The sequence below is a fragment of the Cebidichthys violaceus genome, unplaced genomic scaffold, assembly GCF_023349555.1.
Source record: "Cebidichthys violaceus isolate CVI_PGR_0920_01 unplaced genomic scaffold, fCebVio1.0.p SCAF_7, whole genome shotgun sequence".
NCBI lineage: Eukaryota > Metazoa > Chordata > Actinopteri > Perciformes > Stichaeidae > Cebidichthys > Cebidichthys violaceus.
In genome coordinates, this window is record NW_027176927.1 from 17,564,160 (window position 1) to 17,581,087 (window position 16,928).

The window sequence follows — 16,928 nt, forward strand, 5'->3', positions numbered from 1 at the left end:
AGATTACTTTTAATAAATAACTTTAGTGCAAAATGAACATACAAGTTTCAGGTGAAGTTATGGAGAGAGAGAGAGACAATATATATATTTTGATAGATAGATAGATAGATAGATAGATAGATAGATAGATAGAGCTTTATGTTATCTCTATCGATCGATTGATAGAGAGAACATAAAGCTCATCTTAACTCTATTTGTATTTTGCATACACGTATACTGCATCTCAGTATATTTTACTGATATTTTACAAACCTTTACAAAGTTTTTTATGAACTTTATTTCAGACACTGGCCACAGTCATAAGAATCAAACTGCACTTTACAGCCTTGGTGCATAGAAATACAAACATTCTCTCTCTCTCTCTCTCTCTCTCTCTCTCTCTCTCTCTCTCTCTCTCTCTCTCTCTCTCTCTCTCTCTCTCTCTCTCTCTCAGTCTTTGCAGGGTGGAGTTGTGTGGAAGCAGAGCGCCGTCAGCCCTGGAAGGCGTGGAGCTCCTCCTCACTGAAGCCCTGCTGCTTCAGCAACCTGACGGAGGAACAAAAGGGAGAGGAGGACAAGACACTGAGAACGAGACAGAGAACCGAGTATCGCTGCATCTGAGGCTGCTGACAAACGTAGAACATAGACGGTAGATATGTGATCTGGGTCGATAGCGCCCCCTAGCAGGTTTAAAAGTCCAAGTCCCCTTCTTTACATTTCACATAAATGCATTCAACTTGGTAGGCATATATATCATGAAAAAAACAGTCATAGTATAGCATGTCGAAAAGTGGAAAAAACAGTCATAGTATGCAAATTATTTGCAGCAACTAAATAATATTATTTTGACCGATTAAGTGAAATTGGACATTTTCCCACACCTGACGATCTCTCGCGGCACACCGGTTGAAAATCACTGACCTATAGATCCACTTTGTCATAATCGTTCAAACCAGCAGTTATTTGTGTTTGTGCTGTAGATCTTCCTAAGGCACCTCTCGGCTGTAGAAGCTGTAGACCTCGAAGAGCAGGAGGACAGTGAGCTACAGTTGAATAATAACGGTGATAATACACACCCTGTGGTTAGCTCCGTAAAGGCAGTGGGGCCGCACACACACACGTAGCATTTGGACCCATCGGGCCTGCTGAGGACATCCTGGAGCATGGACTCGTCCAGCCTTCCCTTCCTGCCGGTCCAGCTTTCACAGGGATCGGAGAGAACGTACTCCACCTGAAACCTGACACACACACACACACACACACACACACACACACACACACACACACACACACACACACACACACACACACACACACACACACACACACACACACACACACACACACACACACACACACACACACACACACACACACACACACGATGTATGTCCTCTTCAGTCATATAGTGAATGTATCTAAATGCAACTGAAAGAAGACAGGCAGAGATCAAAGCTTCTCTCTTCAACACAAACAGATATAAATGGACATTAGGAAACTACACAAGGTGATAATCGACATGCTTAAAGGATGGACTGCTGACCCCTCACCCTTTGTCTCAACCTCTCTGCATGCGTGTTTCCTTTTCTTTTCTACAGCCCTCTCTCCTCACAGCACTCCCTTCCATACTCCACCACTGTGTACTACATAAAGGCTTTAAACACACAGCTGATACCTCTCACGACTAGCAGCCAGCTCGTCCAGCTCACAGCGCCACAGAATGTCCTCCTCTCGTCGGTTCAGGAAGAGCAGCTTGGTTCTCCTGAGGACACGAACGCGTTGGAGATGTAATCAGTGACGCGGAACACACTGTGCCCACAATGACAAGGAATACCTTCTTAATATCAAACGTTTAGATCGTGAGAACGTTCTACATGCAGGAGGTCAATAGACAAACGTTAAGAGGTTCACAGCCGGGACAGTTAATATTCATGACAGTCAAAGAGTCTCTATGTAATATATAATAAATAAAATCACTTCTCACAGTGAATCCACACGTTACATTTCCATCAGATGAACATGAACAGAAATAAAGACAGTTCCCACCTGACGGCGTCACCGTCCTGCAGAGCCAGCTGGATGAGGCGAGCCATGGGCGTGAACCCCGTGCCTGCTGCCAACAGGTACAGGTGGGTGACATCACGAAGGGGGCGGAGACTGAAGGTCCCCTCTGGACCACTAACTGATATACAGTCACCTACGGAGTAACGACACACAGATGAACAAAATCACAGAATGAGTCCGTTAGTTCACTGCATGGATGAAGAGAAAGAGATGGCTTGAAATGAGAAGAGTTGTAATGTTGGGATCATTAAACCTGAACTTGACATACAGCAGACAGTCATCACAGCACACACTAGTTATCCCTCAGCGGCTCATCATACTGGACATTCAATGTGTCTTTAGAGGTGAAGCTATCCTGCTCTCTGACGAGAAGCAGCTTTACTCCCAGAATGCAGTTGGGGGGGCGTCTCATCGAGCTAATGACACACAGACTCCCTCACACGACACACTGTGGTGCGACACTTACCGACATGCAGGCTGTTGAGATGAGGGGTGAGCAGTCCGTCGGGGTAGATCTTGATCATGAGGTAGAGGTCGGGTTCCTGGGAGGCAGCTTCCAGGTTCTGGTCTACTGGAGTGTATGGCCTCACCACCTCCGTGTCTGGAGAGGGACAAACATCATCATGAAACTTCTTACAGTCATGTGAAGCCGACTCAGAGTCCACTCAGAGCAGCTCCATCCCTCCTTTGTCAACGAGTCTCAGTAAAGAGAGACTTCATGTATTTGTACTGATTTATTTAACATCTATAGAGCAGACCTGGGTGTCGTACGCCCCCCTTCAGAGCACTCGTTCAAGACCAACACACACTAGAGTTCTCCACTGAACAGAAACACAGAAGAGGAGGTCATTGGACTACAAACAATAGTGATAAAAGAACTCCTTCAGTGGAAGTCAGCACAGTGTTACATGAGAGGAGAGAGTTTGAAAGACGGTGCAGCTGGCCTCTTTTCTCTGGGCCCTCTACAGTCCACTCAGGGGTTCAATTGAAGGAGCTGTGATCAGAAGAACTGAACGCTGCTTCTCCAGGTTTACTTCTGACTCTGGGAACAGGAAGTAGACCAGGTCAATGACCACCTGAGGGGTCGGGATGGTTCATGAGGTAGCAGCAGATCCCTAAACCATTCAGTGCTTTATGAACCAACAGCAGGACTTTAAAGTCAAGTCTTTGTTGGACAGGAAGCCAGTGAAGACCTCAGAACTGGACTGATGTGATCCACTTTCCTGGTCTTAGTGAGGACTCTGAATCAGCTGCAGCGTTCTGACTGACTTTTTACAGAGACCTGTGAACACACCGTTACAGTAGTGGAGCAACACGCTGCCTGTTAATTCCAGCCTGTTCTCGGCTGCGTTATTGTGAAACTCTTGACACTGAAACAGGAAGCTGTTCAGCTTCTTTGACCAATCACTGCTGACTTCTTCTCTTCCTGTTCAACTGTTGCTCAGTCTGGTTGAACCATCGTACAGGGCTTTGTTCTACTAAACTAAATAACATCTACTGATCAAATAAAAGCATTAGAGACATGCAGACGTACAGAGCGGCCCTCCCACACATCTCACTGGACTCTAGTAAACTGTTGTGGAAGGAGATTGTGAACTTCTGGCCGGTATTGTACATCATATCCTGCATCATAAACGCACCATGTTGTGTTTATCATGGCATGAATAAACAGAATGTTTACATGAACTGATCTGGGAATCCTTCAAATTGAAGGAGATTTACTGGAGGGTTGGGACCATGGTGTCATAACGTGTTCTTATTTATATGTAGAAGAATATTTCAATGGGTTCAGTTATCGTCTGAAGACAACGGTTCTGTGCTGTTTAAGCACAGAGGACAACATCCTCGGTTCCTTACCTTGAACGAGGGCTTTGAGGTAGACGTGTTTTCCAACGGGAACGTGCATCACAGTCCCACGAGGAAGTTGCAATCTGAACATATGGGTGTTATGGTTGACCTCAGTCTTAGACACCAGCACACAGTCCCGGTAGTGGAGCGCTGGAAGAGGGAGATCACAGACTCCAGTTGACAATCGTTCGGACATGAAGATGTGCTTGTATGTGTATGTTTAACGCGTTCATGTGTTTGTTACCACAGTGTGGCTGAATGAACTGTATGACGTTAATGACCTTGCATAGCTCTGCCGGTGAATGAACACCACACATCACAACAAAAGACTCTCACTGAGTGCCCAAGAATCACGTAAAGAATCAGTCTCATTCTGCTGCTGTTTATAGACTGCAAATAAGGTGAATTCAGAGCAGTCTATGTTAGTCTTTTTAGAAGGCTTTTAAGAGGTACTCAGTGGAACGCTCACCTCTGTCTTTTTTGCGTAGAAATGTGTTGTGAGATTCCAGCGGCTGACCGAGACTGCTCCATTTCCCTTCAGCCTGTTTGCGGATGCTGACCTGGATCTTTCCCACTAGGAAGGCAGTGTGGACTGTTGAAGATGTGACCGTTTGAGAATAACAACATAATAATCATACAGAGTTTTGCAGATATTACCTTTGTCCTTCTTTTCATCAAATCAAGATGTTGTCTTACCAGCAACGTTCCCCTCAACATCATCAGCTAGACCTGAAAAAGGTGTGAAGATGACAGTGATTTCATAACGCAAATCATGAGTAAATCTACAGTCTAGTCACATGCACGCACACAAATACTGGTTCATGGTCATTTCTTTTGGTCTGCGTTCATTCACGGTGAAACAGAAACCCTTTCAAGGATCTCTTATTGTCATCATGTAACACAGAGATGCACAACAGAATTCAGTTGAAGCTCATTCACAACAACAAACGCACGACGAGCTGAAGAAGAGTGAAACAGTAGCCCAGTCCTGTAGGGCATCTTAAGTATCAATGTGACTGATTCAGACTAGTTAAACCGACTATGGCTTCAACACAACACCACACACTGTGACAACAACAACTAAACACTGGTACAGTGGTAGAGAGCGCCGTCTAACGGTCTGATCACTCACTGGAGGATCGTGTTCATGATCGTTCACCTCGTCCAAATCTATTTTTACAGACACGGACAACTTTCCCTCACGATGAAACATGTGAAGACGTGGAGACTGAGTGAGCGTTGTAGCACATGTTCACATGTTCACATGTTCACATGTGGAACCAGGACTGAGGGTGAAGAGAGTTTATGAGAAGGAGACACATATCTGTGACATGATCTCGATAAGGGTTGTGTGGTTTTATTCTAATTGATAAAGAACCGATAAAGGCGGAGCTTATCAACACTCCGATCTTTAATAAATTAGCTCGGGGCCATATCATACCAGGTTTCATAACACATCCCTTTCACTACGTTACATAAACAGAAGCTCCAGAGGGCTTTGCAGGAGAAAGAAAAGAGAGAACGGAGGAGTAAACTTCATGTGTTCAAATGTAGAAAGCTCGTATTTCTACTCACGTAAATGTATCATGTAGGACATCTTCCCCAGCAGCACCTCCAGTCGTAGAAGACCCGCCTCCAGGTCGACAACGGTACAGCCGGAGCTCGGGATCTGAGAGAGGAAACAAGTTAACCAGCTTTCATTATATATAAATGTATATATATATATATATTTCATGTTTATTGTAAACCTGTGTATGTACATTGAGAGACATTCATATGCGTACATAAGCTGATTCTGATATGGTTGATGAGTGATTACCTTTCTTTTAGCATAAACGACCAGATGAACAGTCGCATCAGTTTGGAACCAGTCGTACCTAAACAGACAGACAGACAATAATAATAATAATGATGATGATGATGATGACGTCGTCATCGAGTACGTCTCCACTATATTAGTCTCTAGGTGTTCCATGTTGCGTCATACCGCGGCCGAGAGTCTTTGTCTGTGGGAGCAGCCATGGAGGTGGGGGGGGCGAGGCTGGTCTGTGGTGAAGAAGGGATGATAGCTGAGAAGAGAAGCAGGAGAGAATGAACTGAGACACGCCCTCATTCCTCATACTACACAACACATGTGCTGGAGACACACAACTCTACACCACACTTAGTGAGCGCGTCTTTTCTGAAGCGTTTCAGGGAAGCATCGGGGCTCATGTTCATCAGGCTGAAACCATCTGTGAGACAACGATGCGCTTATTAAAGGAGGACTTTCATGAAATGATATTGTTTTATGTGACCGACCTTGTGTAGGACCAAACAGCGTCCTCAACAGCGGTACACTTTTTGACAACAGATGATTTAGATCTAACACAATCCACCTATAAAATGTTTATGAATTATGCATATCTTATGCATCGAATGTGTTGACATCTACAGCTCAGTCCTGATAGAGGATCCTCCTCTGGTGCTCTCTAAGGTTTCTTCCTCTTTTCTCTGTTAAAGGGTTTTTTGGGGGAGTTCTTCATGTTCCGATGTGAGGGTCAAAGGTCAGAGGATGTCACATGTGTACAGATTGTAAAGCCCTCTGAGGAGAATTTGTGATTTTGGGCAATACAAAATAAATTAAATTTAATTGAATATGAATTTATTTTGTAAGTCAAACGAGTGTCTTACCAGTGTTTACTTACAGCCCGTGATACAGATGGTACATCAGTAAAATATGTGTGTTTTGAGACCCAGTTCGTCTATATAGTGATTCTGATTACGTGCATTTGTTACGTTAGACAAAGAGAACCCATAGTGACGGCGCTGGACACGCAGTGGCTGCTATTAAAACTCAGGTGATGTACGACGGTGTGTGAACACACTGATGCAGAGAGACTGTGTGTGTGTGTGTGTGTGTGTGTGTGTGTGTGTGTGTGTGTGTGTGTGTGTGTGTTTACCTTTAAGGACTGTAGTGGCCATCCTACCCACCAGGCACTCCTTTAACATGGACTCATAGTTCACCCAGCGATGGACCTATGCAACACATGAACAGCCATCAGGTCACTGCCTAGGCATCGTTCAGTTTGGCCCCAATGAGCTACAAAGAGCAAATATATATATACACACACACACACACACACACACACACACACACACACACACATATATATACATATATACACATATATGTTGTTAACAGCTTCCATACCTGGTCAAACAGGTCAGTGCCATCTATCCCAGCTGCCTTCATCAGCTCCTCTTCCCCACCAGGGTGGTAGTCCATGTAGGGGGTCACATTGTAGACCATCCCTGAGAACACAGGGAGAGAAATGAGCTTCATGTGAAAATCATGACGGGTCCACATGTAATCTGTAAAATGTAGTTTTTGGTGACAAACTTGAATACTCAGTGGTGTGAAGGAGACGTTTTCACGGGAACATATACATATATATACAGTTGTGGTCAAAAGTTTACATACACTTGTAAAGAACATAATGTCATGGCTCTCTTGAGTTTCCAGTTATTTCTACAACTCTGATTTTTCTCTGATAGAGTGATCGGAACAGATACTTCTTTGTCACAAAAAACATTCATGAAGTTTGGTTCTTTCATGACTTTATTATGGGTTAACAGAAAAAGTGATCAAATCTGCTGGGTCAAAAATATACATACAGCAGTGCTAATATTTGGTTACATGTCCCTTGGCCATTTTCACTTCAATTAGGCTCTTTTGGTAGCCATCCACAAGCTTCTGGCAAGCTTCTCGTTGAATCTTTGACCACTCCTCTTGACAGAATTGGTGCAGTTCAGTTAAATTTGATGGCTTTCTGACATGGACTTGTTTCTTCAGCATTGTCCACATGTTCTCAATGGGATTTAAGTCAGGACTTTGGGAAGGCCAGTCTAAAACCCTAATTCTAGCCTGATTTAGCCATTCCATTACCACTTTTGATGTGTGTTTGGGGTCATTGCCCTGTTTGAACACCCAACTGCGCCCAAGACCCAACCTTCGGGCTGATGATTTTAGGTTATCTTGAAGAATTTGAAGGTAATCCTCCTTCTTCATTATCCCATTTACTCTCTATAAAGCACCAGTTCCATTGGCAGCAAAACAGCCCCACAGCATAATACTACCACCACCGTGCTTGACGGTAGGCATGGTGTTCTTAGGGTTAAAGACCTCACCTTTTCTCCTCCAAACATATTGCTGGGCATTGTGGCCAAACAGCTCGATTTTTGTTTCGTCTGACCACAGAACTTTCCTCCAGAAGGTCTTATCTTTGTCCACGTGATCAGCAGCAAACTTCAGTCGAGCCTTAAGGTGCCGCTTTTGGAGCGAGGGCTTCCTTCTTGCACGGCAGCCTCTCAGTCCATGGAGATGCAAAACACGCTTGACTGTGGACACTGACACCTGTGTTCCAGCAGCTTCTAATTCTTGGCAGATCTGCTTTTTGGTGGTTCTCGGTTGACTCTTCACCCTCCTGACCAATTTTCTCTCAGCAGCAGGTGATAGCTTGCGTTTTCTTCCTGATCGTGGCAGTGACAAAACAGTGCCATGCACTTTATACTTACAAACTATTGTTTGCACTGTTGCTCTTGGGACCTGCAGCTGCTTTGAAATGGCTCCAAGTGACTTTCCTGACTTGTTCAAGTCAATGATTCACTTTTTCAGATCCATGCTGAGCTCCTTTGACTTTCCCATTGTAGCGTTTGTGGCCGTTTGTATCCAATGAGCCCTATTTAAATGGCCTCAGAGAAGTCACCAGCTGTAGTCACTCATAATCACTCACAAGAAGTTAAGAGGCCATGCTATGAAGCTCATTTCATTGACACAACTTTCTAAGTCACCAAAATTGCTAATTCATCTTGCTGTATGTATATTTTTGACCCAGCAGATTTTGTCACTTTTTCTGTTAACCCATAATAAAGTCATGAAAGAACCAAACTTCATGAATGTTTTTTGTGACAAAGAAGTATCTGTTCCAATCACTCTATCAGAGAAAAATCAGAGTTGTAGAAATAACTGGAAACTCAAGAGAGCCATGACATTATGTTCTTTACAAGCGTATGTAAACTTTTGACCACAACTGTATATATATATATATATATATATATATATATATATATATATATATATATATATATATATATATATATATATACACTGTTCACTCTGCTTTGATGAAGTGAACTGTTTTCTTTAAAGAATGACAAACAGGCTTCATCTGTAATGAGAGGATTGATCATTCATTCGTCACCTTGTATTATCTTGAAGAGGTAAACCAGACATTTATAAGAGATGAACGGTCGATAAATCACAATGTTATTTCATGCATGTGTTACACATGTACAATACTTCATGAATGAGACCAAATCAATGCCTCTCATAATAAGTCGAACAGTGTTTCCCTGATGTTGAGTCGTTAGGGTGACGATGTCCAGAGAGTGGTTTACGTTCCTCCTGATGTTTAGTTTTGTTTGTCATGTCCTCACTTGTGTAACAAATAGGCAACAACTGCATGTTGTTGTGTAACCCTGTGTTGCATAATGACACCAACTTATCCTTAAATGCACATTAGACTTGCATCCTAAATTAAACGTACAACCATCAGAACAATACAAACATTCGGGCTCCTTCAAGTGCTGCAGATGAAGACATTTAGTGACCCACATGTGGGTCCAGACCCAGTCTTTGGGTCCAGACCCAGTCTTTGGGAGTGACTGATCTAGTGAGCATTTGGAAACACCAGAGAAGAGTGAGTTGATGTGTAGCTGAACGCTCCTGACCGTCTTTACTGCTTCATCAGCTCATATCATATTGAACAGTTAAAGCAGCTGTTTAGAGGGGACACATGTCTGATGAATCACTTTGTTTTGTGCTGTTGAGCTAAACGAACAGAATGTAGTCTTTCATATCACACTCAATGAAGACAATAGAAAAGACCTCAATAACATCTCTTGAGCCAGTCAATGGGAATGACTGCTCTAGTGGACATGATAGTATACTATTATCAAACGTGGGCTCAAGCAGGATCGAGTGTTCTCCTGCTGAACATCACAGGTACCATGCAGGTCCACTTGTTCACGTCAGATCACCACGTAGGCTCACCTCGTATGCAGGTCCAGCAGTCCTCTCTTGTGTTGTGCTTCTGCAGCTCTTCTTGGGTGACTTCGATCAGGCGCCCTCTGAGCCCCGTCAGATCTTTTCCACTCTTGGAAAACCGAATCCAGTCCATGAGACTGTGGCCCGGCTTCAAGTCCACCTAATGAGACGAGAGCAGAGTCCTGTTACAGAGAGGATTCATCTTCTGGAGGAACGTTCACAGACTTAAGACACAGAGACGTTATGTTGAGCCTGTGTGGTGACAGGACATTAACACACACACACACACACACACACACACACACACACACACACACACACACACAGTTAACTGTATGTCCAAATGAAGACTGCTAGCTCCAAGAGAACTTGTAACAGTCAGGTTTAGAAGAAGAGATCGGTACACTGTACGGTAATGAAGAAGTGGTTGTTGGGTGTTAGCTGACGTTACCTTGTTCCGACGGGACTGGCCGGACGGAGAGACCCGCTGCTGGGAGCGCGGCGCAGGGAACGACTGGGTCGGGATGTTCAACATGTTGTGAACGCTTCTGAGAAAACCTATTCAACCAACGGCAGTTTAGCACAATGGCATAGAAACATAAAGTAACGCAGTCACCCTGGCTGCTAGATGTCAACGTCACGGGTACGAGTTCTTCCCTTGTTGTGACACATCTCTGTTGAAACTGTGTCGAGCAATGCAGCTCAGCTAGCAGGCTAAGCTAAGCTAGGCTAAGAAGACATTACGCGCTCACGAGCTAATAACAGCAAATTATACATCGTCACGGTACATTTCAATTAAAGTTAATATTTGCCGTATTAATCAAATAATTATCAGGCAAATCCATTCGTTGTTAGCGGATGAATTGTGAGCTAACTCCTGCCTTGGTTGTAACGCCTACACTAACTGTCGCACCATGTGACGACACCGTCAACAAATGGTGTCATCGAGCTGCGACGGTCCTCCGTTGCCCTCTACTGTTCTTATCACGCATTGCAGATAACGCCACCGAGAATGAATCAATGGACAAGAAACAAATGAGTTATTTTAGGATTATATTTTTAGTAGATATTATATTTGTATATTTTGACACGGCCGAGTAGCACAGGTGTCATTTAGAACATGAACAATGGCTGCATTAAGTTCAGGTGTGCAGGCTCCCAGGCTCCTTTAAACCGGTGTGCGTGGTGGCTCACTGACGTGGTTGAGATATAAATGAACAATGTTAATTATTCCTGTGCTTTGAATTCAAGCTGACTGACTGAAATGTCAATAACCTACCTGAAATCAAACTATTGAATATAGTGGTGCAAGATGAACCACTTTGTCCTCCGCTTGTCCCACTCTCACTGTCGTCATCGGCACCATCCTCTTCTGAGTCTCTCTGGTTCTCATAAGACATGGTATCTCACACATCGTTGACATCGTATCTACCTGTATGTACTCTTTAATAAAGTCTACCTCGGACTTTCATCAGAGCAGCTGAAGGGTTTGCCTTTGAACGGCTAATCTGCTAAGAGGATTTAAGGACAAGAGTTCTCTGACTTCAAAATAAAGGTTCATGTGCTAAAGACTTAGCAGAGCTGATGTGTAATGTTGATCAACTGCAAGGATCTAATAGACGTTTTGTTTCATGGCATGTGTGTTTCTTTCCTCCTGCTTCTCTTCCTCTCTCTCTCTCCCGTGTTCTATGTCATCCTTCCTGACAGTGCTCAACACTGGAGATCTTCCGTCTCGCGCAGGTCGAGTCTTTTATATATATCAAAGTCACCTGTGACCTCGGATGACCCCCGAAGGCTAGAAGTTCCGGTGTCATCCTGAGATCAGACCTGGTTCATCTTCTCGCTTACGCAGGCTAGCTGTTCGGTTCAGCTGCTCTGCAGGCGCTTCAGTGGACTGTTGGAGCTAGTCAGACCAGACAGCAGTTCTCCGGTCTTTGCAGGGACATGCTCGCAACCCGCAGACCTAGGGGCCGTTTTCAGCCCCCAGCCCCCCCAAGTAGCTGCCACGGGCCTCAGCGTCCCATGGCTACCAATACAACCCTACCTACGTGCCACCTCGTAAATGAAAGATTAATACATTTTTTGTGTGTCAAACTCCTCTTCACTCTGGGCCACATCAGCATCATGGTTTAACTGTAAGACTGTATAAATGTAACTACTCCTAACATATTGTTAAATAACTGTCTCTGCTTTTGATTATTGTTTATTCAAGTGTAACAATATTGTACATGCAGTTATATAAATGTACAAATATATTTAAGCACATTTCTTCCATCGTCCCGTGCATGAGAGCGACATCAAGAGCTCCTCACTGTCGGTCAGGTCTTCAGCCTCTTATGAACACTGATAGATGTATGATGTATGTTGTATGTTGTATGATGTATGATGTAGGATGTATCCGTGTTGTCTGTGCTTTCATCAACAGCTGAAGAAGAAGACGAGTTCCTGCTCGTCTCTTAACTAGCTGTGTTGTCAGATTGCCTGCTAGTTCCTGAACTCGGTCTGATGGTGACCGTGTGTTGGTAGCATCTCTCTCAGAGGATGTCGGAATACATAAAGCTGCCAGACGTTTCCAATCCCCTCAATTTACACATGAGATAAATAATGACTGCCATAAACTTATCATAGACATTCACCTAGTGCCACCCTGTCTAAAGACCACACAAGACAAACTCAACAGAATCCAAAGTAACCAGTCAGAACATGATAGCAGAGCTACAAATCTAAATACTGGATGCACTTTAATCTGTACTTAACCTCAATGTACCACTATGAAACCACTGGGTGGTGAAACATAACGATATTCAAGCCTATAATCAAGTATAGGCAGGCAAGACCTGTCCTCTCCATACTAAAACGTAAGGCTACGGGCAAACTGGGTAAATGAAATCATACCACAGCAGATCATATTCTGATTGTTAAACATTGCTTTTAACTAGTTCTAAAGAGAGGAGGTACAGGATGACTCGTCAGGGTTAGCTGCACTTTCGGAACACATTTGAATGGGTCCTCTAAAAAAAGCCTGGAGACTATTGCGCAGCACGTGACGCAGCCTGCATACAATTACCATTAATGTGGCTGCAGCTCTCTGACAATGTGTGTGTGTGTGTGTGTGTGTGTGTGTGTGTGTGTGTGTGTGTGCATACTCCAACATTGGTTTGTGTGTGAAATTGAAATGCAATCGTGCCTGTGCGCATAAACACTGTGACGACGAAAATGGAGTAATATGGGGTGATGTTAACTCACACAGTGAGGGGCGGGATGAGGAGATGGGGCAGAATCTAATTGGCAGGCCGGAGCTGAGATGCTGCTAGTCTGCACGTAGGCCACCGGAGGGAGAGAGGGAGGGTGTGCATAGTGGTGAAGAGGGATGGAGGGGGGGGCAGATACCAGCCTGGCAGAGGTCTGATTGGGTAAAGTCTCACGGCACTTGCTGGCACAACAGCGATCTGAGTGGATTACGTCACAGAATGGGCATGAATGATCATTGTGGCATATTATGAATGTAATCATTCATGTCGTCTTCCATTTGAGCGGAGCTGAATTTGAGCTGATGAGGCAAAGGGAGGGCAATGCTGAAAGACAGTCTTCATCTGGCCAAGGCAATCGATCTCCCATACCCATTGATCCTGCCACTGTCCAAGACTCTGAGGAAGGGATGTAAAGTGACAGTGTCCTGTCAATATCCTGCTGCCTCTCGCTAAAACAGGGATTCAGCTATTATCTCCGGTTCGAGCACTCAGAAGCTTGTCTGGGTTTCATCATGGTCCGCTTGAAGCAAATCACAACTTACACAATCACAACTCTAGGGCAGTAGTGGACTTCATTATGTTTTCAGTCATCTGGGATTCAAGTACAGTCAGGAGACATACCACCACTAGCTGTGTCCCAATCCAGCGGCCGCATCCTTCGGAGGATACAGCCTTCACGGTCTACGTCGGCGACTACAAGGACTACAAACGAGACGGAGTCACAACGCGCGCCGGCCGTCTCTCACCGGAGACTACCGGACATCGCCGGGTAACCGTCGTCACCTCTGAGTTACGGTGCATTATGTTGATGAACAGTGGGAGCTGCGTTCACATGCTCTGACTGTATGAAGACAGAAGACACACATGTTGATGAAACGTGTGGAAGATTGTATTCATGTTGTACAGCAGTGGAATGTTTAAATAAAGTCACACACTGAGCACAGATAGTAGAAATATAACTGATACTGTGTGAAGAATACTGCTGTTAAAAAGAACCTGATCTGTTTAAAGTGATTCAAACCAAATGTTATTGTTCATATAGCAGTACTTTAACATAAAAGTGAGCAATACACTACTTTTGAATTAATTGTTGAACTTTGAGCATAACAATGAGATGAAACGCTCCTTTTCGTTCCCAACAAATGCATTAATTCAAAATGTGTCGAAGTCAAAGTGAAAGAGTTTGAACTCTTCTCAGGTGTACATTCCCAGCAGAACTGACATACCAGTGTCTGCTCTCCTTCCCGTCAGAGGAAAGCCTTTGATCTGGCTCTGTGTTGCTTCATGTGTTGGTGATGCACATCAGTCCACCGCTCTCCCCTGTGGTTCACTCGCTTAGGTTCACCAAGTGCAGCGGTGCTTTTCAGCTGTCAGTAGGGGCTGGCGATCAAACATAGAGACACTTTTACCTGACCTGAACTAAGTCGTTTTAGTTGCCTAAACATAACCAAACATGAAGCATCAAGGGACCAGATAGCACACACTCACATGTGTCATCAGAAAAGGAAAAACATGTTGTATTGTTGCAGGATTTGAAGGGACTGAAGTTTATGTTTGTGCTTCATCCATATTGTGTTTGTTTCCTGACTTGTTTGCAGCTACACTCAGTGGAGTCGTGGTGTTATATACAGGTTGTGTTTAGCAGAGGTATTGCAGCTTTTGTTTATGTGACATACATATATATATACATATATATATATATATATATATATATATATATATATATATATATATATATATATATATATATATATATATATATATATATATATATATATTATACCTCGGGACAGCTTCCCATCAAGAGTGACCGCCAGCAGTTCACTAACCTGCTCCACAGAAGTGCTCTTAATTGGATAATGAATACAACGTGTTGTTGTTGTTGAGACTTGTTGGCTCGGTATATGATGTTAACTGATGAGTAACCAGTGACTCAATGAACCTATCAGCAAGCCGGCAGTAAGGTCAGAGAGGTGACTGGTGCAGTGACTTGCTGTTTAGAGTCAATGGGCCGACAGTCATGCTCATCATTCTGTTGCTGTGAGCGGTTGTGCTCGTCTGTGTTCTCCTCGTGTTCATTGGACAACATCTGTTCCTGCCAGCAGTGCGTCCTCTCACTCCTTCTGTCATTTCCTGCTCACAGGTCCTTTCTCCACACTGTCCCGTTCTCCTTCCGTGTAGCCTGCAGCTCTGTACAGCTGTGCGTTACATTGTTTTCAAGTAAAATAAGATCCTTTCCTGTTGCGTTGTGAACCTCGATTTAATTAATCTCAACCTCTGCAGGCTCTCCGGTTATCTCACTTCAGCAAGTTCCTGCAGAGCATCCTCTGGGGATTGGAAGTCAATAAATTCACTCTGCAGCAGGATGTCAGGTTGCACAGCTGTCAGGTGAGAGGTTCTCCTGCCAAACAGTTGTTAAGAACTAGAAGGCTGAACAGCAGAAATAAGAAATAAACTCTCTCTCTCTCTCTCTCTCTCTCTCTCTCTCTCTCTCTCTCTCTCTCTCTCTCTCTCTCTCTCTCTCTCTCTCTCTCTCTATATATATATATATATATATATATATATATATATATATATATATATATAAATTATATATAATTATAATTATTAACAAAAACAGGCACTGTTTTGTTGTTGTCGACCGACTAACTTCTCCACCAGTTTAGATAAGAGCTCCTTGATGCCTCCCAGAGGTGCTCCAGTCACGTCTGACCAGGTCAAGAACCAGAACATGTTCCAGGAGTCTTACATCACATCAGGGCTGGAATGCCTCAGGATCCCCACAAGCAGTCAGGGCATGTGAGCAGAATGGAGCACTGAGTGTTTCTGTTGCCTCTGCTCAGCGGCTCAAAGACACTTCAGGCTCCACTCACATCGCTCACTGCTCCAGGAAACACACACGGCTAAACAGCCAGCATGTGCAATGCACTGATGCATTCTGGTCTATAATTGAAGTTGACTAGAACTATGTTATCACATTGGGTTGAACCAGGACACCTCTAAAGCTTCTGAGGGGCCAAACCAACACGTTCCTTCAGGAGGCCCTAGCACCAACCATGGATGTGTTCTAATGTGTTGTTTTGGGAGAATGAAATGAGGGAACAAACAGCAGTGACTCAGACTGTGAGTCGCTGCAAAACGGTTACTTACTCAATGAAGGAAAGCCATTTTGGTTACACATCAGCGAAAATCTGGCACAGGTTAGGAGGACAGTGTCTCTGTGTATAAAGGTCCAACTCCTCTGTGATTCCAGAGCCCAGGATGCTCCACCTGGACAGTGTCCTCTTTCACCGGGGTGTATTTCACATACATCAAGGCCAGTGAAGTACTATCCTCAGCACCTTTTCTCTTAAAGGGTGTTGTTGGCCCGGCATTATCAGATCTTATTTTGTTGATGTAGCAACTATTGCCAAATAAAAGCGTTAAACAGGAAGTAGTATTTTGCGGCTAACATTACTGTCTGTGTGTCTGTGCACTGTTGTACACTTTGCATTTGTATGGTCAGTTCATTGTCCAAAGGCTAGTGTTGTAGTGACTCTAACACATATCCATTTGTTATCTTAAGCCACTGGGGTTCACAGATATACAGACACAGATATACCTTCACACCGTCACACCTTCATGAAGTGAATTTAAAGCTGCAGTACCTTCTGTTGCACCATGGAAACAACATAATAATACTATGCAGTAAACCCTCT

At 43.9% G+C, this 16,928-nt stretch overlaps 1 protein-coding gene across 1 annotated transcript; it reads right to left on the reverse strand.

Moving 5' to 3' along the window:
- Nucleotides 1-253: 253 nt before the first annotated feature.
- On the reverse strand, nucleotides 254-10,899 carry cyb5r4 (cytochrome b5 reductase 4). The gene is made up of 15 exons (XM_068736173.1): nucleotides 10,431-10,899; nucleotides 9,986-10,139; nucleotides 7,085-7,185; nucleotides 6,834-6,909; nucleotides 5,879-5,960; nucleotides 5,711-5,768; nucleotides 5,467-5,560; nucleotides 4,588-4,620; nucleotides 4,361-4,483; nucleotides 3,901-4,041; nucleotides 2,510-2,644; nucleotides 2,026-2,176; nucleotides 1,655-1,741; nucleotides 1,056-1,217; nucleotides 254-525 (listed from the first exon to the last, which is right to left on the reverse strand). Exons 1-15 carry the CDS (start codon nucleotides 10,512-10,514, stop codon nucleotides 471-473), a joined length of 1,536 nt encoding a protein of 511 aa, XP_068592274.1. The 5' UTR covers nucleotides 10,515-10,899; the 3' UTR covers nucleotides 254-470.
- Nucleotides 10,900-16,928: the final 6,029 nt, after the last annotated feature.

Coding starts and splice junctions, on each gene's coding strand:
- cyb5r4 (XM_068736173.1), bottom strand. CDS start 10,514: ATGTTGAACATCCCGACCCAGTCGTTCCCTGCGCCGCGCTCCCAGCAG. Junction 7,186..9,985: donor CTGCTGGACCTGCATACGAG/GTGAGCCTACGT, acceptor CTGTGTTCTCAG/GGATGGTCTACAATGTGACC. Junction 4,042..4,360: donor TCTACGCAAAAAAGACAGAG/GTGAGCGTTCCA, acceptor TCCCTCTTCCAG/CGCTCCACTACCGGGACTGT.